Below are 24,244 nucleotides of genomic sequence, written 5' to 3' on the forward strand. Positions count from 1 at the left end.
TTTTATAATTGGTTATTTTTCCTCTCAGAACTTGGAATTTAGCACTCTTTAGCGATGAGCTATATAGTGTTTTGGTGAAGGCTTAAGATGCACCTGGCATTCAAGTGTCAGAGACAATGACGCAATGTTCAGGCATCGTCGGTGTATAATACAATAAACCCATTGGGCTTCATTCTCTGCCCTTCCGATTTAACAGCTTTTTACACCCACTTTGTCCTTGTGTGAAACGACTGTAGGTGCTAAAGGGCACCAGAGAAACATACCTATCAAATCTTATCCAAGAATGACTAAAAATACATAATGAATCCTGGTCCTAGTGACGTCAATGGTAATGTCCCCATTGACTTTAATGGAGCCAGCATTTAACCTCATGATGGACAGCACTCTAGTCTCAATTAAACTTTTTTATTTCAACGGTGCTTCCCATGGAGTAAAGTACTACTCAAAATGGGTAGCAGAACCCGACCTTATAGCATTTAAATTCTTTGATTCTTTAGGACATATTTATTGTCATCAATATTATGACTTATAATTAATTGTACTGGTTTTAATTATTTATTGTCTACCCTCAGTTTGGATAATAACAGCCATTACATTATTCACTAAAAATTAATGCCTAGTAGCAATTTTTTTCCTCGCAATACCACTTACTTTTAAGCCCTCACTATGGTAGCTCTGGGAGATACAATCAATGATTCCTTTGTATTTGTTTAAATAAACCCCATCAGCTTGAAGTCGACTTTTCACAACATCCATCGGAGTAGCAGTCCCCCAGGAAATTGCTCCTAGAAATAAGGAAAAGATCATTCCTTCCGTATACTGATGTGGTACAACTGTGCTGCGGTGATTATGACTGGAGATACGTGGGTAATAATATACTCACTGCTAGTGCATGTCTATACACACCCTTCCTTAACCCCAGCCTGCTACCCCCACTAATTCACCACTCACCTAGTGCATCCAGTTGGTGGCACTTCCAGAAAGGATGAATACAGTGGAATGATAGTGTAAAGTAGCATTTCTGGCATCAACATGGCATTTCTGGGGGTAATGTACCACATTTCCAGACAAACTGTTTGAGGAACTGGTTGTCAGTGTAGCACAGGTAAGGAACAAGGTAGGTAACCAACTACAGGCAGATCAGAAGTACCCCTGTGTGTGTAGATACTGCTGCAGTGCCCAGGACTAAGACTTGAGAAAGTATCACTTAATTCAAGTTTGTGAAGAAAGGCTCTTCCCCCACCTTTCCCCAACCCCAAAACTTCCCAGGCTCCACAAGCTACAAAACTACAATTTCCAGTATGTTGCTAACAGAAGCAATTTAAAAGTAACTGGAATCCTGGGGGTATATTGAAAAAGAGGGCATTGGGTTACGAAGGTGTGTGTGGATGAGGTACTGTTTTAATCACATGGGGATGGACTGAATCTGAATCCTGTTGATTACTCCGCAATCGGATGGGATGTTTTTCCTGGTTGCAAAGCTCAATGGGGCTTACGTCGCTTATGACTGAGGTCTTCCAGTTACTCAGGATCTTGCTCACGTATAGAAAACCTAGTCCTCTATTTGCTCCCTTATTGCCTCTGGAATGTGATGTTTCCATGTTGAGAGATTTAATGGTTTAAGAAAGTCTCATGCATATTGATTCGGTATTATAATGAAACCTGTGGTCGTTCATGCCAGACAGTGACTGTGTGATTGGGTTGTATGGGGGAGATGGACGGAAGGAACGTGCCTAGAGCTGTGCCAATGTCCTGACATACTAGAGAATTTGTTCAGATCAACCAGTGCTCTGTTTGTCTGCAAGTGAAACAGAGCCAGTGTGTTGTAATCATTACCCAGGCTAATAAGTAACTGTCTTCATTTGGGATCCAGAGATTTAGGAATTGTAAATAAATCATTAGCTAGTTTAAGGGCAATTTTGTAGATCTAAATGCATATATAAAAGTGGTAAGGGCCAGTATAAACAGAGAAAGCAGGCTTCAGCCTCCAGCACTGAGACAAGATTAACGATGACTCTCTTGGTTTTGCGGCTTCTCCTGCTGTGGATGCACGTTTATCCTTACGAGGTACATACAGGGTAATATAGTGCCTTCCAGGCTTATGGGCCACTCAGAAAGCTGAAAGGCAAGAGTGAACTGCAGTCCACTGACGCTGATACTAATTACACAGGCTTAGGGTTGATGCAAAGCCCACTGGCATCCCTGGGAGTCTTTCCAGTTATTTCACTGGGCTTTGGATCAGGCCCTTAGTGAGAAGAAAATAAAAACCTGAGGCCCCAATCTTGCAAGTAGTTATACAGGTGCTTAACTTTGCTCACATGAGCAGTCCCACTGTACACAGAAATCTTGTGAAATCCTGGCCCCATTGAAGCCAAAGGCAATATTCCAGTTCACTAGAAAGGGGCCACGATTTCATCCTTAGTTCATAAGTCACTGCATCAAAAGTAAAACATTAAAGGGTAATTCCACTGACTTCAACAACACTAGGCCTGATTTACAGCCATGTAAATGGGAGGAAAATGAGGCCTTAAAACACGGACATTTTATGATTCAGATTGATTGTTGCAGAAGATTATCCAGTGTATAGGTACGTATATTGTGCCTCATGCACAAAGACTAAACACAATAAAGAAATCTTACCGGGCCAATAAAATAAGTGCTTTGGCTGTCCTGCTTTTCACTGGTTTTGGGTACGGCTAGGATCCAACTAATACGACTGCTATAAAGTGTCTGAAGTTTAGACTAAGCTTCATATTCATTTGTTTCCCAACCTTGTGAAACAAAAATGACCATACCTGCTATACCTCCTGCCATCCACACAGAAGAGGGACTAGGAGATATGCATCCCTCGGGAGTAATCCAGCCACAGAGAACTGTATAAGGGATGAAGTATAGGCAATACCCAGGAACATCCCTCAGAAGCATTGCTCCGGCACCTCGGTACATTCCAGCTAAGCCCTCCTGCCGAAGGATTGAACTAACACAGTGAATTGGGCCTCTGTATGCGGGAAACCCAATTGCCCTGTGCTTTAAGTTTATGTTTGCTGCAAAAACAGATACAAATCATTTTAACTATACATACTTTGGGCATTCTCACATTTTAGTTTGTTTAACTTCCCTTATGTAGTTGCTCCTTTTAAAATTAATCCCTTGAAGTCTTTTCCTCTTTATTATTTAAGTTGAAATGTGAAAACAACCAGTGGGTAAAATTTTCAAAAGTGCTTAAGTGACTTAGGAACTTAAGTCCTGTGTTCAAAAGAGACTTAGGTATTCAGGGTCAGATTTCAAATGTATTTAGACACCTAAAGATGCAGACAGGCATCTAGTAGGATTTTTAAAAATGCCTAAGCATGTTAGGTACCTAGGTACCATTGACTTCAACCCCACTTGGCACCTACTGACATCTGTAGGCACCTAAATCTGGCTATGAGACATAGGCAATTTTGACACCAAAGTGACTTTGGCACTTTTGAAAATGTTACCCATTTTTTAAATTAAAGCAAATATGTAAACTTCTTGTAGTTTCTATAGAATTGCTAATTAAATACCAAAAGCCCCCTTAATATTTTAATAACAGGATAGTTATTAAAGAAGCTGACAAAAGCCAGGAAACCCTAAGATTCAGAGTGCTTTGCCCTCATTTGTGTGTGTTTTTTATTAAGTATTTTTTCCCCCAAATCAGAAATCTGTTCTGTATTGGAGATCAGCAATATAAATTTCATTGAATCTCTACCCAAAGAAATGGGATCATTATGATGCTGGCCTAGGCTAACTTGTGCCTGCCTGTGGATGTCCTGCCTTGGGTGTCATTTCCACCAGGTAGAAAATGTATTCACTTGGAAGTTTATTGCTACAGCTACCTGGGCAACTATTTTTCAAATATATTTTTAATGTCACCATTCATTCCACTTGTGTATAATGAACAGAGATTGGCAGGATACCAGATCTCTCTTATGTGCAAACCTTTTGTGGATAAACACTAGAAATCAATTCTATAGGCAGTGATATGAAGTTATATATGCATCTATCATCTATCAGGTACATATATGTCAAATATTGGTATTCTATTAGAATGTTTATCATTCCCCCTAAAGTCTTCACAGTATCTCTTTGGTATGTACATGTATTTCAGTGAGATTCAGTAGCACCTCAGAGTTACGAACACCTCGGGAATGGAGGTTGTTCCTAACTCTGAACAAAATGTTATTGCTGCTTTTTCAAAAGTTCACAATGGAACGTTGACTTACTACAGCTTTGAAACTTTACAATGCAGAAGAAAAATGCTGCTTTTAACCATCTTAATTTAAATGAAGCAAGCACAGAAACAGTTTACTTACCTTGTCAAATCTTTTTTTTTTCCCCGCTTATTTTTTTTAGTAGTTTACATTTAACACAGTACTGTACTGTGCTTTTTATTTTTATTTTTTTGGTCTCTGCTGCTGCCTGTTTGCGTACTTCCGGTTCCAAATGAAGTGTGTGCTTGACTAGTCAGTTTATAACTCTGGTGTTCATAATTCTGAAGTTCTACTGTATAGCTACAGATATACTCTCTCTCTCTCTCTCTCTCTGTCACACATCCTAACGAAATATATATATACACATATCAAAGAGAGAGACTGAAAAACTTATATTAAAGGAGTACTAGCGGCTAATGATAAGAATTTTAGTAGGACACTAATATTTGGCCTTTGAGTTCAGAACTCACTACTTACAATCAAAATCATTGTCAGACACGACAGCTTTCCAGGAGCTCAAACTACACTTTTATTTTCTGTCTCAGCTGTCAGCATTAATGATGATTCCAAATAGCTCTTCATTACAATAAATATATTAGGCCAAATTCTGATCTCTGATACACTGGTGTAATTGAGCAACAGAGTCACTGATGTTATTGTAGATACTCCAGATATACACTTGGATCAGTATCAGGGGGTAGCCGTGTTAGTCTGTATCTACAAAAACAACAAAGAGTCTGGTGGCACCTTAAAGACTAACAGATTTATTTGGGCATAAGCTTTCGTGAGTAAAAACCTCACTTCTTCGGATGCAACATCCGAAGAAGTGAGGTTTTTACACTTGGATCAGAGAGATCAGACATTGGACATTCACTATGAGAGATTAGCTGAATCAGTCTTCTAGTACATCTGAACCTGAATGTTTGCAAAGAAAAGTTGTGTCCACGTAATTAGAGTCAGGAGACAATACATTGCTGGTTGTGGGCTTTTTTTCAAGTATTCCTATAGGCTCAGCAAGAAGGCAAAACTATTGCCTATTCTTCACATGTCTATTTGGGACCCTTTTCTTTGCATTTTATACAGTAGGTCAGTCGTGGTCTATCTCTTAGCCCATTACCAGTGGCCTCTGGTCTGGAGCAAAATTCAACAAGTTGAAAAAGAGAGAGAGAGAGAGAGAGAGAGATCACAACAGAGTGAATTAAAAGCCAATATTTTGGGTGCTGTTCCTATAAGAGCTGAAGGTTCTAGAAAATCAATTACAATTTTTAGAGTGCCATGTTACTGCTGATTAACTCAGCCACACTGGGGAACTACACAGAAGAAGCCCGCCTTCTAAAGAGCATCATTTGTTAGTGCTGACTCGATCAGGCAGCTGACTGAAGTGATACAGCTGAACACCTGCCTTGAGTTAAAAAATAGACAATCACAGGAATACAAGACAGAAAAGACCTGTGGTCTCACCCAGCCCACCTCCTGCTTGTCAGCAATATGCCATAAAGCATGTGTTCTATTAGTATTTTGTCCAGGCTAGTATTAAATGTCCCAAATGAATGGCCTTTAACCGTCTGTTGAAGTGATTGAAATGATGGCAGCACTATGTTCCAGAAAAAGTGATTTACGTCTCATGCCAGCATTGTATGGGAGACAATTCCACCACCTAGTGCATCTTCTTGCCAGCATGCTTTGCCTGATACCAGCTCAACTTTTCCCCTTCTGAATTTCATCTCATGAAGACTAGGAATGGTCTCAAGTGCCCAGTGTTTATACCCTTAGACAGTTATAGGGTATCAAATCCCTACTTATTTAAGTAGCTCTTCTCTGAACTGCTTCTTGCTTGTCAAAATCACCCTACGACGCCCAGAAAGTAATGCAATGAAGCTATACTGATTTACACCAGCAGGGGAGCTGACTCAAGAGTCTAGGTGCAATTGTTTCAGATCCAGAGGAAGGAGGGCTCCTTTTGGCTGACACTTGTTCTTTCAGAGTCTGAATTCAGTGCTAGCCAAATTTAACTTCAGGAAGCTGCTTAAAGAGAGTTCTGGGTCTTAGAATTAAAACAATGTTTCAGTGATTCCATATATTCAAAGGCATAAAGCCATTTTGACCAACAGTTACCTTCATACGAGAACCAGAAGCCTGAAATCAGATTCCTGATGTAAATTCAAACTTGCCCTTTAGAACATCTAAGTTCACTAAGATAGCCCATTGGTTATTTGCCTCAGCTGCTTGCCTCAGCAAACATATTCCAATCCTATACAGTTCCATCATATCTTTGAGAGATGACTAACCTAATCTCTAAAACAACCGTGGGCCTGAAACCCAAAATTTCCACATTGTTGACCTTACCAGGAAAAACATCAGGCTGCGTTTCTAAGTTTTCCATGCCTCAACAATAGAGATAATATCACCTAGGTTACCATGGGCATTTTCCATTATACTGTCATTCATAGCAACACATACTATGATGAACATCAAAGCCATGGTCGTGGATTATATTAATTAATAGTTAGACTGTAAATATTTTAACTATCACAGATAGCCAGAGTCACTGATGGACTCATGGAAAGAATATTCAGTTTTCAACAGCACCTTGGTCTTTTCTCCATTTTGTTTTTATCATCATTTGTATTTTGGTAATGCCGAGGCGCCCCAGCCATGGAGCAGGACCCCATTGTGCCATATGCTGTACAAATATAGAACAAAACAGTCTATGACCCATACAGCTTATTTTTGGTGCTCAAAAAGTTGCAGGACTTACAGTCGCTGAACCCTGTATCTTTGAGGTTTGCCCACCCCTGCTGACAAAACGCCACCTCCCTAACACAGCAATCTCCTGCCCATAGCAATAGGTTTCCTTTTATATATAACACTTGTGTCGGATGCAAAGTACCTACGTGATATCTTGCCCTAGTTATTCCCAGGTTAAAGGGCACGGCATTTTTTCTACTCCTCAGTCACAGCCTCGTCTCTGGCCCATTCCTCTGCGATTTGCTAGAGCGGGGGTAGTTACAGAAAAACACCACTGTTTTTTGTTTTGTTTTTTTAAACACCACTACGAGGATGGAGTACTTATTTATTTGTCCTAACTCATCCGTCCAGAACTCTCATACCCCTCTCCACAGCCCTTAGTCATTGACTTTGAAACCTTTATTTACTTGCACTGGGAAAAACAAGAAAAGAAAAGGAAAAAAAAAAAGGAACAAACTGTTTCTGTGTTTTTTATATATTTCTCTCCTCCTCTGCTCTCCCTCCTCCTCCTCTGTCACTCACACAATTTGGGGTCAAGGTGTAGGGCTCTCTCTTTGGGTGTTCAGACCATGCTCATTTTTATGAGAAACAGTTGACTCGTCCCTAACCAGGAGCATCTTTTAAACCTCTTTAGCCCCAGTGAAACATGTATCTTGTTAGGAAACACTTAGCTCCTTTATCTGGGGACACACAGTACAGCAAATGTTTTGCTCCTGGGTGTCTGCTCTATACACTGCTGGAACACGCTCAAAACTATGATCTAACAAACCACACTTCTGCTCCCCTTCCAACACCAGCTACCCTCTAAATATGGAAGTAAGTCTTCAAAGAGACCTAGTCACTGCTTCTCTCTGTGTGTCGACAACCCTTATAATTAAGCTCCCCAAGTTTCTATCGCAGTTTTGCCTGCTCTCCCCAGCATAAATAGAAACAATTCAAGAAAATAACCCAGTGTCCTTTGTATTTGCCTTCCCAAATCTCAGCAATCATGTATTTGCAACGCCTCACATGCCAACTGAACCATCCTGGAAACAGACAGAATCTGGTCCAAGATTTTTAGAAATGAGTCAAGTTGTCATGGCTTTAATACCCAGTTATCTGTTGTTTCATCATTTCTGGTATCTTTGTAATTTCGCAGCAATGACGGATCTCAGCACCTCTGTGCTCGAAGGTATTAACTGGATTAGACATATGGTCTCACCATTCTTAAAGCATGCCTTCCCTCTCTGTGATGCATAAGGGTTTGGAATATAGCTTTTTCAGAACAGTAATGTAAAAATAATGCAATGAGAGGGTCAAACAACACCCACACAATGGGACTTGCACAGTCATTGGCACTATGATTCCTAAGGACTAAAGGCCGAATTAATAGAGCTATTACAATTCCTATGGTGAGAATGGAACACCAACCGTAGCAATTGTATTATCCTGGTATAGAACAATTAATTATGGGAAGTAGGAAAAGTTAAATAATTCAGAATTTTGGCAGCATTGAAGTCAATGGAAAGCCTCCAATGGACTTCAGATCAGGCCCTTAAGGAGTGTATTTCTATAATGATTTTATTTCTCATAAAAAAAAACATCATCAGGACATTCCCTATTAACCTAAAAAAAATCTTGCAACTGCCTGCAGTGATGGAAAGCTTCTGTTTGTTGAAGGAATGAAAAGAGGTGGGAATCATATTTATGAATCATGTATAACCAGAAATGCTTAGGCCTGTGGCAGGTTGCACATGGCAGCTTTTCAGGACCAGACACATCATTATCACCGCTTTTGGTTTTGAGAACCAAAAAAGTTTCTATATATAAAGAGCTGAGGGGAGGGACTGGGACTTTGTTCCATACTGGGGAGGGATGGCAGGCAAAAATGTGCCATGTGGCTGTACTCCACTGATAGGCAAGTGGGAGAATTTGCTTTTTCCCCCCAGATAGAGAAGTCTGTTTACAGATAAGCTCAGCATCAATATTTTATGTTCATGATGATCGATTGGCACAAGGTTTTGCTTGTGAAAACTTTGTGTAATGTTATATTTTGTAGAATGCCATGGGACTGAGTAAATAGTCTATGGGCAGAGGGATCAAATAGGTCCAAGGTTTCAAAGAGTGTCCTGCCTTGAAATAAAACAGGGTGAAGCCAAAGGAGTGGGAATAGTGCTAGAATTACTAACAACTACAATCTGAAGAAAAAAAGAGTCTAGGTTGATCAGTCCCTTAGGGCAGCAAGCAAATTTAGTCTCGCCACCTCCCTCACACAGGAAAAATTGTGTCACTGATATTCTTGGCAAGCGGCAGGATTCAGCAAATACGAGTTCATTTGGTTTTGATTCCCCATTGGACTTCTGTAAGAGAAGTTCTCTGCCATGCACAGAAAAGTGGAGCATCATTAAATTCAGCAGTGGTTAAAAATATTCCACTGGATCACAGCCATACCCACTTTAAAAAAAAAAAAAGGATGTAAAACCGAGGGACTGCAAAAATCTTGTTGTAGCCAAGTTGGTCCCATGATATCAGCGAGACAAGGTGGGTGAGGTAATATCGGTTATATCTCCTACCAACAGAAGTCGGTCTAATCAAAGATACTCCCTCACCCTCCTTGTTTCTCATAGATCTTTGTTGGTGTTTGTGAGGGATTGTACTTAACTGCTGCAGGAATCTGACTTAAGAAAACAGTTCCTGACTGATTTGATTGGAAGTGTGTTGTACTGGTTTTAAAATGCTCATTGCCAGGACAATAGCATCATTTGCTGCAGATGCGGGATGTTCTGAGGCGCAGTCCTTCCACTGCAGGGTGGGTGTGACACCCATTGGGTCAACAGACAGGAAATTCAGGCCCCTAGCATTGAACTGAGATGTCAAACCCTCAACCATGCATCTAGTTTGTCTCCAGGAAAGCTGCTTTCCTACAGTCCCAGGCAGTAGTAAACATTCCTGAGAGAGGTGGAGTGGTGAAAATGGACACAGGACAAACTAAATTTGTTAAAAATGCAGTTAGTTCCTGTCCAAACTTTTAATGTAAAAGGGGTTTCTGTGGAGATAATTCACTAGGACTTTATTTTTAACAGTCAGATGCAATGCCTCCCAATTTCACATGTTTGTCTCCTTTGCAGATTGTGTGTGTCATCTTTATGAGTGCTCAGCTTTGGGCCAACTCTACTCCTATTGACGTCAATTTATCAGTGACTTCAATGGGAGCAGACTTAGGCCAACAAGGAGCACTTCCAAAAATCCCACCTTGAACTGCACTAAATGTGAATTAAATAACTGAGTGGGTGGCATGCTCTGGAGATACTTTGTATTGACCTAGCATACAGCACTGACCTAGTGACAGAACTGAATTAGAGAATTATTGTACCCTGAGTGTTCTGTTTTCCTGTAGCCTAGATTCTAAATAATGTGCTTGAAAATGGAGAGTTTTTTTAACCCACTTGATAAGCATAGTTGCTCTTCTTAACATTAATGGGAGTTATATGAACACAAAGGGTTTGTATATTCTCTTGCTTTCTGTCCCTAGAACTCCTAAGGACATCAGAGGCAGTTTTTGCCTATGGAACAAAGGATGAAAATGCCCATAAACTAGACTCCATCTTGCAGTCTCAGTTGCATTATACAATGCGTGCTTGTGTAGCAAATCTATAGGGAAAAAATATAATCACTCTCAACAGTGTGGATCTTAATGATAAATGGTAGGAGGATACTACCATCATGAGTCAAATACTGTAGTCCATCATCAGTGCTTATTCAGGCAAAATTGCAATTGAAGCTTGAGTAAAGATTGCTACATAAGATTGTCACTTGCTCCACAAAACAAACAAAAAAATCAGACTACACCTCTACCCCGATATAACGCAACCTGATATAACACGAATTCGGATATAACAGGGTAAAGCAGCGCTCCGGTGGATCAAAGCAAGTTCGATATAACACGGTAAGATTTTTTGGCTCCCGAGGACAGCGTTAAATCGGGGTAGAGGTGTATTACTGAAAACAAAGGTTACCCTGTGTCTTGGATGACTGTGCCTTTAGTGCACTATCTAATACATGGCTGATCACCTCTCTTTCAAGGCCTGGCTGGTGCAACTGCTGCAAATTAAAATCTTTCTGGATTCATTGCAGTTTATGAGAATCTTATGGCATACAATTTAATTTAGGACCATGGCCCGGATTCTCTGTTGCCTTGCATCTGGCATAGTCAGTTATGCTGGTGCAAAGTAGTTGTAGAACGCATCCATTGGTGTAAGGGCCTGATCCAGAGCCCACTGAAGTCAATGGGAGTCTTTTATTGGTTCCAATGGCCTTTTGATCAGGATCTGGGGGATTGGAGAATTCTAATTGATAGTGTGTTCGCGTAAGTGTCAATAAGCACAATGGATGCAAGACGGTGGAGAATCCAGCCTTGAATCACAGATTCAATTAATCTGAGTATGCAGAAAAGGCTGAAAAACAACCCTTGCCTTCTTACCTTTAAAAAATGTCTGTGTCTGCATCTGTAGTCTTATCTTTATCAGGTCCACAGGCCCACCAATTCCTACCGAGACAACCCCTGCTACCATGCTGGCAATGATCAAGTCCGAGAGTGCCGGGGCATGGTTAGAATCTCCATAGCGCTGCTGGCTAATAAACCTTTGAGTATTGCTGAAGACACCAAATGTCACCGAGCTGTAGACAGCAATGCTGGCCAATGGGAAAGACATTCCTTTAAAGAATCCGACAACCTAACCGTGAAATAAAGCAAGAGTTAAAGGAGATGTATCAATTTGATTATTTTTCTTAGTTGGTCACACTTCACAGTAAACCTTAGAATTCCATAGCCCCTGTGTGACACATGACCAGAAATGGTTAAGCATCCTGCAGGCTAAATAACCCAAATTCAACCCTTAAAAACATATGGGTAGATAATGTTTGTGTTGTTGTGTATTTACATATATATTGGTAGAGGTCAACAATGTAATCAAACAGTCCCTGTCTATGCTGTATTCTGTTAATTCAGAGATTAAAAGGACATCTTAACATTTAAATGAAATGTAAACATAGGTGTCAAGTATCAGGGGTGGCCGTGTTAGTCTGGATCTGTAAAAAGCAACACCTTAAAGACTAACAGATGTATTGGAGGATAAGCTTTCGTGGGTGAATATCCACTTCATCAAACGTATGCATGATCTCTTCGAAATGTATAGCAAATTGTCTGCGAATGGTGGAAAAACAGGCAATTGCTTTATGTGGATCTGTATGAATAATTACCAGCGATACTTAGGAAACGAGTGTCTAGTGTTCCCTGAGGGACTCTGAGCTATCACAAGAGGGCCTAAAATTGAATAAAAAATGGCTTGGGTCCTGATCCTGTCATCTCAGATTTGCTTGAGGCTTCATGCAGGGGAAGCCTAAGCCACAAGGACTGAGATCCCCGTGCTGACTGGACCACCCTGAATACAAACATTGGACTATAACCTATGAACTATTTATGAAAGAACTCTTTGCATCTACAAAGCTCACCATCTCTGCTGTGAATCTGAAGCTCAAGATTGTACTCATGTCTGTATGTATACTGATCTTTTAACCTATACTCCCCTTCTTTTCTTTCTAAATTCATTTTAGTTTAGTTAATAAGAATTGGCTGTAAGCATGTACTCGGGTAAGATCTGGAATATTCATTAACCTGGAAGGTAATGTGTCTGCTCCTTTGGGATTGGTAGAACTTCTTTTATATGATGAATATGATTTTCAGTAATCTTCATCATTTTTGACTTGGGTGTCTGAGTGGAGGCCTGAGGCTGGGTTACTTTAAGGGAACTGTGTTGTTGACTTCTGAGTAACCAGTGAGGTATATTAGAAGCTGTTTTGTGCTGGCTTGGTAAAGCTAAGTATTGGAATATCCACCAGCTTTGGGGATTGCCTGCCCCATTCTTTGCAGTTCACCCTAATTGAGTGACCTCAGCTGGCTCCCCTGGGATTCCGGACACACCCTGCTATACTTGACTTTGCATATCTTCACTTCAATTCAGTTCCCCAGGAATTATAAGTCTGCTTTTGTATAGTGTGGGAAATTGATCACTCAATACTTCTCTTGTCATTTTTTAACTTATGTTTCCTTTGATCCTTTCATAGAGCTAATTGGACATGAAATGTAATGCCCTAAGTAAGTTCTCAATAATTCTTTAACTAATGTCATGTCAGGCTAGCTAGCTAAAACCCAAGATGGATGTCAGACCAAAAATGCAAAAACTGAATAACAGATGTTTCTTGGAGCAGAGCAGTTGCACATTGTAGTTGAAACAATACACTTAGAAAATGGAAGCAAATTTAGGACACTGAGAAATTACTTTCAGTGCTTTTCACAGATTATGCAGCATAAGGGAATATTCTTAATACAGCAAAACCGGAGACATAGGAAAGTCCTATAACTATTTAAGGCCAAATTCTTTCCTGGCATCACTCCATTGGAGTCAATGGACTGACACCAGCAGAGAATTGTGCCTGTAAAACTTTAAGGAAGAGGTACTGCAGCTTGCAAAATGGTGAACATGGGAAGCTGAACCACGCACAGAAGAAAAGAGAGACTCATGAATAATGATATGTTAACTATGCTGTACACAGAAAGCAGATGGTGGTACACTGTTAGTTCAGCATTATCAACCTTTCATTAGGTTGCCTCCCCCCCCCATGCATTTATTATTATAAATTGTACAGGTGGAAAACTTGCCCATATCCTAGTCCATATCCTGCCACACTATTCAGTCCTCACTAAGGCAAAACTCCCATTAAAGTGGGTTAGACAGCACACTGAAGGTACAGCAGTGTAACACCCAAGGTAACCTTGTTTCTAATAATCATTTGGCTGAATGTGACCTTAATGGGAGGTTTGCCCAAGTAAGGAATGCAGGATCGGACCATAAGTGTCATAAAACCTAAATCTGTGTCATGCTTATGAGCCAGTTTCTGTACTGATTTACACCCAGGCCATTCCATTCACTTCCATGTTGTCACGTGGGGACTAAGTCAACACAGAGCTTGGTCCCAAATTACCTTCAACAGGCCTGGCTGGCTGTTCTAACAATGCAGAATCTGAACAAGAGGGTGACACACCTTAGGGCTTGTCTACAGGATGCAGTAGACAAGGATGCACACTGTGAATTCTAATGTACACCAATGTGTTGCATACTCACTCGCCCACGTAGACCTGACTGGCGCAAACTAAAAGTTCCCTATTGTGCATTTAACTTAGTATTGTTTGCAATGTGCACTAGGGAACTTTTAGTGCACGTCAGGGCCAGTGAGTGTGCAACATGTTGGTGCGCATTAGAATTCACGCCTCCCAGGTGCGCATTAGCTCCCCATGTAGACAAGAGTTCGGCTTAGGAACAATTTTGGGTTTCTCAGTAAGAGTAACAAGAAAGGATCTTAGTCTGCTCCCAACGAAGTCCAGGGAAGTTCTGTGAGTGCGGTCAGTAGGAGCAGGATTGGGCATAAAGTCACAATCCACTTCTGCACTTCCAAAGTTTAGGCTCTAGGTCAGAGTTGTGTCAGAAGAGGTTGTTTGCCCTTCCACTCACAAGCAGGTTTATTCTGGGAGGGGGAAAAAACAGTTTTCCAGAAATAAAAAGGAAATTAAAAGTCATACACGCCTGTGTCCTGCCCACTCAAAGGGGCCCAAAATCCTTAGGCACTTCCTTGAGGAGTCGTCGTCTCTCTCATAGGTCAGGGTTGGCTGGGGCAGAGGAGAAGGACAGATGCTTGCAGTTCTTCACATAAGGGCTTTGAATGCTATTGCACTGAATGCATGCGGTTTTGGAATCACTTTTAATATCTTTTTCATTTTCTATTCTGGCATGTTATAGACAAACCAAGGTACTTACACTTTCATTTCTGTACACGGTAAGGATACACTTAAGTGTATTTCCATATCCTTGTCCAGCTTGTAAACGAGTCTGCAAAATGTATGGATGAAATGTAATTGAAACAATGCGTTTTCAGTTCAGTGGAAGCTCATGCTAGGCAAACAATGCACATTTTGATTTGACAGTAAATTATGGCTTTGCTCCTAGGACAAATGGGACAATAAAGTAAAATAAACACGCAGTAGCCCAGTTTGCACTGTGCCAGTGGCCGATCCAAACAGAACCTCAGAAGTTCGGGGCTCTTTGCTTCATCCAGAATCCATGATTGTCGTACTGGTTTGAAATAGGGAAAGGCAAGGCCTCCCAACTCTGCACAGAATCATTAGCACGTGTTATGCAGAATAATATCATTTGAAAACGAGACTATTGGCTACTCCAGAATGCAGTGGATTCTCTGTTACCTGAACTCTTTAAATCAACATCAGATAGCTTTCTGAAAGATTACTGTACGTCAACCAGAAGTTATAGCATTTAATGCAGGAATCACTGGCTAAAATTCTATGGTCTGTGTTATTCAGAACTACAGACGAGACCATAATCGTCCCTTCTGGCCTTACGTTCTATTAATCTGTCAGTGGAAGCTTGACTATGATTTTACGCCTTTTGTTATTAGACTTCAGGGAGTGTAGCAGGTAGTTCATTCATTTACCATGTGTTCTCCGTTAAGGTAGTTGATATGCCTGAAAGAAACCTTGAATAGTGGGAAAATTTACCCTCTCCCCCAAAGCCCAAGTAAATGGCAGGAGAAGAAAACGAGTGCTTGGTTTCGGGAATTCAGACTGTCAACATGTGTTAGGTCATGGTTCCATGGCTTCCACATCAGCATATGTGTTTGAATCGGTGCCACAAACCTTAAACTCCCTCCACCGGGGATTGTGGCCACTAGATCATTGATCCAATGGCCTTGCCCCATCTGCAACTTAACTCTCATTGCTGGTGGAGCTGGTGCAGAGCCCAGCTGCACTTTGTGCAGGGTATCTCACCTACCTGCTCTTTAGCTGCCCAGACCTGCAGCAGTTCTCCTGCATTGGGTGCCTTCCGTGGCCCTGACAATGCTAGGTGAATTTCACGCTAGATGTCTAAATATTAAATGGAGCCAAGGCAATCATTCCAAGCCCCAGAAATATCTAACTTTTAATGAAAAAAAGGTGTTTTATACATTGCTCCAAACCAAGAGGATTTGTTTCTGGAAAGAGATATTTAAATGTTTTCTAAAAGGACCAACAGCAGTAATAAAACCCAGTACATTAACCATGAAAAACCCTGTATTGTTTAACAGATATTTCACCTCTCACATATATAGCTCATCCATCAAGCTGCTTTCATGTTTTTAATAGAAAAAAGTCATTGCAATCAACTGACAAATTTTCTTAGCTTGCGGGTTTATTTTAGGGGAAATTCAGTCCCGGTTTTTTAGCCTAATATCAAGAGCATGACCTCTTTTCCCCCTCCGTAAGTGGCTGCACAGAATGATGGCCTAAATGACCCTGTAGTGTTTGCATCCATCCCTTAAATCTACGATGACATTTTCCCCCCTTGTCATGACCCCTCTGCACAGCATCCCCTATCTCTAGCTATCTGCATCACCATATCCTGCCCCCAACGTATAGTCACAGTGCAATAATCTTTAGAATGGACACATCAGTAGGCGGTTTGATAGGAGCTCTCTGAATAACAGAACCAGGACAGTTTCCAAACTGTATTTCAGAAAAGAACAGTCAGCTACATATAACTGGCTTTAGTGGAGCTACACCATTTTATGCCGGCTAAAGATCTGGCCCAATTGTTATTTACAACATATAGAAAATTGGAATGTGTGACACTGGCAAGTTCTTCAGTTGGAAAGAGGTTTGAAAAAACAAACAAAAGCTTACATGAGTAATGTATCTCCAGGGCCGGCTCTAGGATTTTTGCCGCCCCAAGCGAAAACAATTTTGGCTGCCCCCCCCCCCCCGTTTTTTCCTTACCCCACCCCCGACCCCGCCTCAACTCCGCCCCTTCCCCAAATCCCCAGCCCTGCCTCCTCCCCCCAGGCTCTCAAGCCTAGGAGGGAGGGAGGGAGAGGGAGAAGCAGCGCGCGCTGCGGCCGCTCGAGATCTCCCCCTCCCTCCCAGGTTCTCAAACCCGGGAGGGAGGGCGAGCAGCGGCGCGCGAGCGGCAGCAGCGGAGGTGAGTTAGGGCGGCCAGGGCACATTTTTAGGGGCGGCATGGCCCGCGCCAGAATGCCGCCCCTAAAAATGTGCCGCCCCAAGCACCAGCTTGTTTTGCTGGTGCCTAGAGCCGGCCCTGTGTATCTCCTATCCTGGAGCCTTAAAATTTCACTTGCTGTTCCTTACAGAAACTCAGTGTCATTCAATAGCAGTCACTCTGCAATGCAGGAAATCTGCAGGAGAGCTAGAATTTGAAACCTCCTGCAGTGTAATGAGATTTGCTTCTGGAAATAAGGAGGGATAAAAGTATTCAGCAAAGCATCTTGTTACACTGAGGCTGCTCTGACCCCAAGATCCGGAAGCACATTGCAGAGCCCATTGTCCCACACCACTATAACACTTGCACTTGAGTGCAGGTCAAACAGACTTGAGGATCAGGGACATCATAGTCATATGCTTAAAATGCAGAAATGTTTTTATACATGCTAAAGGTTCGTCATGGTGTATGAATGCAAAGAATCATATTTTCACTTGGAGGACTCATACCGGTCTGGCCAGTGTGTGAAACTGGCTTGTGATATATAGGAGAGAAGAACGCAAACTACTGTCTGTGAATAAACAAATTCATTAATTAAAGCATTCCTCAAAAGCTGGCAGTTAGTCTGACTTGGGTAACTGCACTGGCACGTGAATACAACATTCAATGTGCTTCTCTCCACGGGAGTGAGCCGTGAAAGCACTGCAGGCATCGCCGTTAAAGCTTATTCTGAGTTGAAACGGACTCCAGTTCAAAATGGCACTGATGTCACGCCCTTGAAGAAGCTGAATAAGTGTATTCTATTGCTGCGATGCATATAGTGGCTTATTAGAAATGAAAGCCACCTAAAAATGACAAAAGTAATGGTCACTAAAAATAAGCAGAGGCATGGAAAAGCAACCAGTGGCCTAACAGAGATAACACAAGTGAAAGGGAATGTCCCAGCAAATGACTAGAGAAGGCTGTCTCTTTAACAGAGACTTAGAATGGTCCTTTCTTTGGGTTCTAGTTTAGAACCCTGACTTTGGACAACCATAAGGAGATAGGAGCAGCTTGCATGAGCTGCCAGCATGGAGAAAGATGTGAAGCCATTGGTTAGAATAAACAAAGTGAACAGACCAAAAGGGGATAACTGTGAATTTGAAGGTGCATGTGGAGTCCTCCCCTGACATGAGCAAAGGAGCAGCTTTCTAGTTTATTCTCTGGTTTCATTAGTGAAATTGGCTTTTGTCTTGGAGAAGCCCCAGAATCTCGACTCACATGCAAAAGCTGAGAACATCAACAGCGCCTAAATACTACTTAAGAAGGTTTTGGCGTATAAAGGGTAAAATGAAAGATGTGGAGTGAAAGGTGAATGAAGCTAACCATTTATAGACATGACCTCATAATACAAAGGGAAAAGCTTGCCTGGATTTTAGGGGATGGGGAAGGGAAAGGAACTGCTGAACCAAGTGTTTGGTTTGTTTGTTGAAAATTGCCATGCTGGTAACTTAATATACATGAAATAACGCACGTATTTACCCATGTTTCTCATCTCCCAGAAAGAGGAAACCTTCATTCCTTATTCCACTGGACACTATGTTCATAGGTAAACACTGTTCAGATGCTCACTTTGTAGTTCAATATTGGTTAGATTCCTTCCCCCTCTAATTTGGAAAAGTAACAAAACTGCCTACTTGGTATTCCCAAACGACATCCAGAACCAAATGTAACAGAGGTGTCAGCTTGACAGTTGTCTTTATAAGCACTGAAAAATGCACTACTTGTTACTTGGCAGTTCCTGAACAAATAGAACTCAAACACTCCCAACAACATACATCGTCAACTTCTATCACCCACACACTAGGATGACATCAAAGCCACATATTGCCAGACTTAAAGAAAGACACTTCTCTGGAATGTAAGCAAACAGTATTTCCAGAGGAATTCATAGACAACATGGCCAATACACAATTCCTGTTCTACATACTCAGCTCTGAATATTGGCTTCCCAGTGTCATTTGTTAATGCCCTGGCACTGCTTCTGCAGTCCGTGACACATTTCAGTAGTCAGCACCATGCTTCCCTGAAGAAACCCAAGTACCTCAAGCAACAATGATCCTCAGTCTGATGGTCTCTAACTTCTTAATAAACACAAGATCAGCTATCCTGGAGCAAGAGCACAAGGACTATAAGCGGAGATTCTCAAAGCCCTATTCCTGTTCATTTTCATTGCAGTTTGGCAACCAAATCTCTTAGCTGGCTTTGAAAAATAGCAGGAAAGTATAACAAAATGTGCCATCAGGTAGCCACATGTTGCACAGGTCCCTGCACAGGTTTGCAGGCGCTGGGAAGAGGATGCAAGAAGCCCTCCTACCCACCCCACTTCCCTTCCCTGCTCCCCACCCATGCCCATGCATAGGGACTAGATTCTTATTACACAGCACTGTGATTGCTCCAGGGTACTAGTGATATCAGCATTAGCTTCCCTGCAAAAGAGAAAATCTGGCTCAAATTCCCATAGCAGCATGTGTGAGAGGGAAAATCTGCTTCAACCTGTAGAAAGGGTATTGCATAGGCCACTTTGGTCTACACTCCCCTCAGAGTTCTCAAAGCCACGGTTCTTGCCCAACAAGGTATGTAATCCTCTCTCAGCCAGTGGTGCACCTCAGGGACTACTCTGCAGCTCGTTGGGCTGTAGCACTGACTACGGTCCTCCCTGAGTGCCTGATCCATGCAGTTCATTTTGGATTTTTGGCACACCCCTCCCCTGCCCAGCCACAACTCCTCCATGCAGTTGTGGAGATAGCCACCATGGAACATTTGATGAAAATGCTCCAGAAGCTTTGTGGCCTGACCATCCCTGCTGCAGAGCCATGGTATTTCTACTGACTACTGGGCCTTGCACTCAGATACAAGTATAATGACCTCCACTGGGGGTCATCAGCCGGGTTGGAATCCTGGCCTAAAGCACAGGCTTCTTCCACTTGAGTTGAAGGAATAAATCCACTAGCTAGCAGCAGTAGCAGATGACTATCCCCTGTAGGCCAGCCACAGCGGGGGATGTAGAACACACTTTGCCAGTGGAGCAGGAGAGGGAGTGGTATGTTCTTCTGAAGCTTCAATGACTAGAATAAAATACTAACCTGCCCCAATAGTTGTGTGTTCAACTCAACCAGCTTTATCTGTGTTAAAGACTATGCTGCCTTGTCTGCACTGCAGTATAAGAACCTGTTAACAAACATCTTCTAACACCACACCTGTAAATCCATCTAGAAAAATAACCTGATTTCCCTTGTAGGAAAGAGGATGATAGGAATGGCTTTTGAATAACTGCAGCTCCTAGCACCAGGATAGCTATATTTGTACTTTGTCCTTACAGTATTGCCAACTTTAGGAAAACCTTTAAAAAAATACCTCTTCAGCAAAGACAAATACAGCTTGCCTTTTGCCCTTTGTAAACTCAACCATTGCCTGGGTTGATAAAGTATGTGCTGACCTTTTCAGGCCGCAGAACATTATATAATGGGTAGTTTTCACTTTCAGTTTTGATCCCATTCAGGGAATTTATCTGATAATCACATTTTCATATCTTCCTTTTGAAAGATCTTTCAATAATTTCTCTGTGTTAAAATCAGAGGTGAGACAAAGAAAGAAAAACACAGAGAAATATCACTAAATGTGGGTGTATTTTTCTCAGGGGTTAAATTTATCCATGGGCAGGAAGCTAGTGTGGGGGTTGTTTGCTGACTCTCTGCAAAGGGATGAATCTCACAATCTGTGTAAGTGAAAGTGCGGCTTAAAATATTTTACCTTTACTGTGTCCAGAGGATGCCCCACAATTACACTTGCAGCTCCTGGGGATTAAAATAAGGTCATTAGACAAAACACAATTGGGTGAGTCAACTAAAAGGAGAGACTTTTGTAACATTTACCCACTGAAACTCAAATCTGTGCCCTATTGCATATGTGCTCCCCTCGGCCAATCAGAGCACTCGCCTTCATTCTGCTCATTACCTAGTTGGTGAAAATTCACTCATCAGTAGAGCCATGCAAATTGAGGGTAAATCTTGAAGCAATGGTGTCAGTTGCAGAGCAGATGCACAGGGAGAATCGGCATTCCCTTTGCGAGATGGAGCTAATCTCTGAGCCAGACCCACAAAAGCCAACCCAGAGAGGTGGTGGTGGTGAGACCACTTGACATGAAGAGACCACTGTGCATGATTTACAGAGGATACTGCAGGCCACGGGCTGGAAAAGCATATGTGGAGGGGCTGTGGAGCTATCCCATGCACTGTCTGCAACATGGAGGACAGATTTTTATACTCAACCTCTGCACTGTTCCCCATTCAAAACCTATTTTCTCTTAACCAGGTTTTGTGCGTGTGCGTTTGAGGCTGCGTGTGAAAATCTCTGTCATTCAATAGTGTCAGCTGACCGGGACAAGGGCAGTCTAGCCTAGTGATCAGAGCGGGCGTCAGACTTCATGGCTGGAGCAGATGTCAGGAACTAACAATTAGGTCAGAACTGGAGTCAGTAGTTGGAAGGTGGAGCCAAGAGTCAAGCTGAAGGTCAAGCACTAGATGCTGGAGCTGAGGGGCAAGTCAGAGTCGGTAATCAGAAGGCAGAGCCATGGATCAAACCAGAGGGCAGTTACTGGAAACCAGAGCTGAGGATCAAGCCGTAGTCAGAAACCAGAGGCATGGGTCAAACCGGACGCTAGGAACTGGATAGCCAGGGTCAGAAGCCAAAGCCATGGGTGAAGCTGAGGGTCAGAAACTGGAGCAAGGAGGGGAGCAAGCAGTCCAAAGGGGGGGCAGGACAAAGGCCAGGCTGGAGTAGCAAGAACAAGGTAACCCAGCAGCAGGCACAGTGGTGGCCATGAGCACTGAGCAGCCAGCGAGCTGCTGCTGGCGTAACAGCGGGCTTGCTCGCTCCAGCAGCCAATCGGTTAGCATGGCCGATGGTGGCTGGCCAATCAGGCAGCCTGCGGCAGGCCAGCAGTACTGATGAGGCTGCCTAGAGCCTAGCTCTGCTACAAGCCCTGGTTCCTGACAAATGGCTTCATCGTTAACTGACAGCTCTGTTGATCATTGGACTAGTGCCACGTTACTGAGTTGTGGGAAGTCAGACGGGGCCCTGCAATGCCCATGAGAAACATTTCCATTATGGCCCATCAAAGGGAGAACAACAAGAAGGGGGAGGAGAGAAGCAAATTGGGGGTAGAGAATAAGAATCATTTAAAAACTGCTCCAGAAGCTTAGCTCAGGATCACATGCATTCATGTACTCGATTTAAGGGAGTATTTAGTACAATTGTGCATGAAAACTGTACATGCAACTGGCAAATTTTATCCCTAACTGGCTATTTGCTCACCCAGTTTTCCTGCCCCATTTATGCATGCGTTTGCAGTAATAGACATGGGCAAATTAGCCAAAATACATCACAACAGACACTCCAGTCTCCTCAGGTTTTGGAAATCAAGCCTCACCCTTTCTCGTGGTAATTTGGCAAAGATTCCAGTTTTTCCTGAATAAATGAGGACGTTGACCTGAACTATTTAGTGGTCTGACACCCTTGTCTGGTGCCAATACAAAAGCCTCAGGTGCCCTGTGTGGACATTAAAAATCCACGACAGTAGCACTTTTTGTAACAGTAGCCACCTGCTCTTAGCCAAAATTTCCTTCCCTACCCTGTTGTGTTGTCCACCTGCCAGCTGTCTTCCAACCCAGTGAGAGCTGCATTGGAGTGGTGCACTTTGAGATCTTTCTAGATAAAAGGAGCTCTCTAGAAGTGCAAGATACATCTGCAGGACCTTCTTCCTACACTTTCTAATTGAGATGGCACCTATTTTACAGATGGCCAAAATCAATTCTTTCAGAAAACTGCCTGATCAATAATTCTAGTCCGATAGTGACAGTTAGTCCTGATAAGGCTATAAGATTATCAGGACTATCCACTCAGAACCAGATCTGAGCCTTTCATAAAAGGGTGTGGATTAATGGAGCCATCTGATTGGCTAGTGAGGATTCCCAGCTGTTTAAATATGAGGCTGTATGCACAGGGACCTGAACTCAATAGGCAAACACTAGAATGCCTTTAGAAAACCATAATCTTATGTGTTGGGTTACAATATCATTTTACATATTTCTCAGCTAGAGACATTCAGCCTGGCAGGTCATGCACTTACCTCAGGAATGTGTAATGTAAAGATGACACCATAATGTCACATCCCACATCTCATTGCATATTGGTAGTCTTAGAACAGACAGATAAAACTGTGCGATGTTCTATTACTGCTTAATTGAAACTATCCTCTTTGTACAAACGTGGCAAACGACACATACAAACACAAACATGAATGAATGCGGACAACTTGATAAATGCATCCATCAATAGACTTCTTTTTTAAAAAGGGACATACACTTACCTATTTTTATATAACTCTGCTGTTACTGTCCCAAAATATCCCACCAGTGTTACTTACCTCCTATCCAACCAGCTACAAAATCTTCTAACTGAAGACTGCCCATGTTTTAAAACTGCAGGACAACTCCTATTCAAATAGTTTCTTGCAAGTTTGCAGTTCTCATTCAATTTCTTCAGCATGTGCTGTTGAGGACTGCTTGAATGTGTCTCTTTGACTCTGTGACATAGAAAAGTGACTCCAACACCCCCGGGTGTCCCAAAGGGATTGTAGTAAGAGTTTGTGTCTTTCACATGTTTCAGCAGTATTAAAACTGCAACAACTCTGACTCTAACCTCTCACACAGCCTGTCTCAAAGTGCCTCCAAAGCCCACTGTGACATCATTCCCCCAAACCTTAAAGGCACAGTACAACTAGAGCATAGGAAATTCCCCACTTTTTTTTTTTCTTTTTCTTTTAGAGACAAATGGGGAAGATTACTGACTAAGTACAAATCATGCATTTATTTCAGGTGAAATTATTTTGTGTTCTAATTGTTCCTTTTGAAAAAAGCATCTGTAAAAGGGATTTTATGTTACTGGCAATAATGATAGTTGAAGATAATTGCATTTGAAAAGGTGGGGTTTTCCAGAGATGTAATATTTTAAAAACATTAATTAATATGAAATTCTGGGTATGGCATGGAGTTAGGGCCATAGTATGAACTACTTACTTATGTTGGTGGGCAGATACTCACACATGTCACAATATAACAACAATACCTAGTTCTTATATAG

At 42.0% G+C, this 24,244-nt stretch overlaps 1 protein-coding gene across 4 annotated transcripts in view; it reads right to left on the reverse strand.

Moving 5' to 3' along the window:
* The window catches only part of SLC25A48 (solute carrier family 25 member 48), a 48,732-nt gene extending 24,884 nt beyond the window's left edge, over positions 1–23,848 (reverse strand). For 2 of the 4 annotated variants that reach the window (XR_004646908.1, XM_034779872.1), the window contains exons 1-6: positions 23,529–23,848; positions 20,855–20,898; positions 14,834–14,905; positions 11,443–11,695; positions 2,796–3,044; positions 652–785 (exon numbers count right to left, since the gene is read on the reverse strand). Coding sequence is in view for 2 of the 4 variants with exons in the window: in XM_034779872.1 (XP_034635763.1) it covers positions 652–785; positions 2,796–3,044; positions 11,443–11,695; positions 14,834–14,905; positions 20,855–20,898; positions 23,529–23,574 (798 nt within the window). In the remaining 2 variants the exon portion in view is untranslated. The remainder of the gene's footprint in view (positions 1–651; positions 786–2,795; positions 3,045–11,442; positions 11,696–14,833; positions 14,906–20,854; positions 20,899–23,528) is intronic. The other 2 variants (XR_004646907.1, XM_034779871.1) reach the window with 1 other exon arrangement.
* Positions 23,849–24,244: the final 396 nt, after the last annotated feature.

The sequence above is a fragment of the Trachemys scripta genome, chromosome 8 (assembly GCF_013100865.1).
Source record: "Trachemys scripta elegans isolate TJP31775 chromosome 8, CAS_Tse_1.0, whole genome shotgun sequence".
Taxonomy (NCBI): domain Eukaryota; kingdom Metazoa; phylum Chordata; order Testudines; family Emydidae; genus Trachemys; species Trachemys scripta.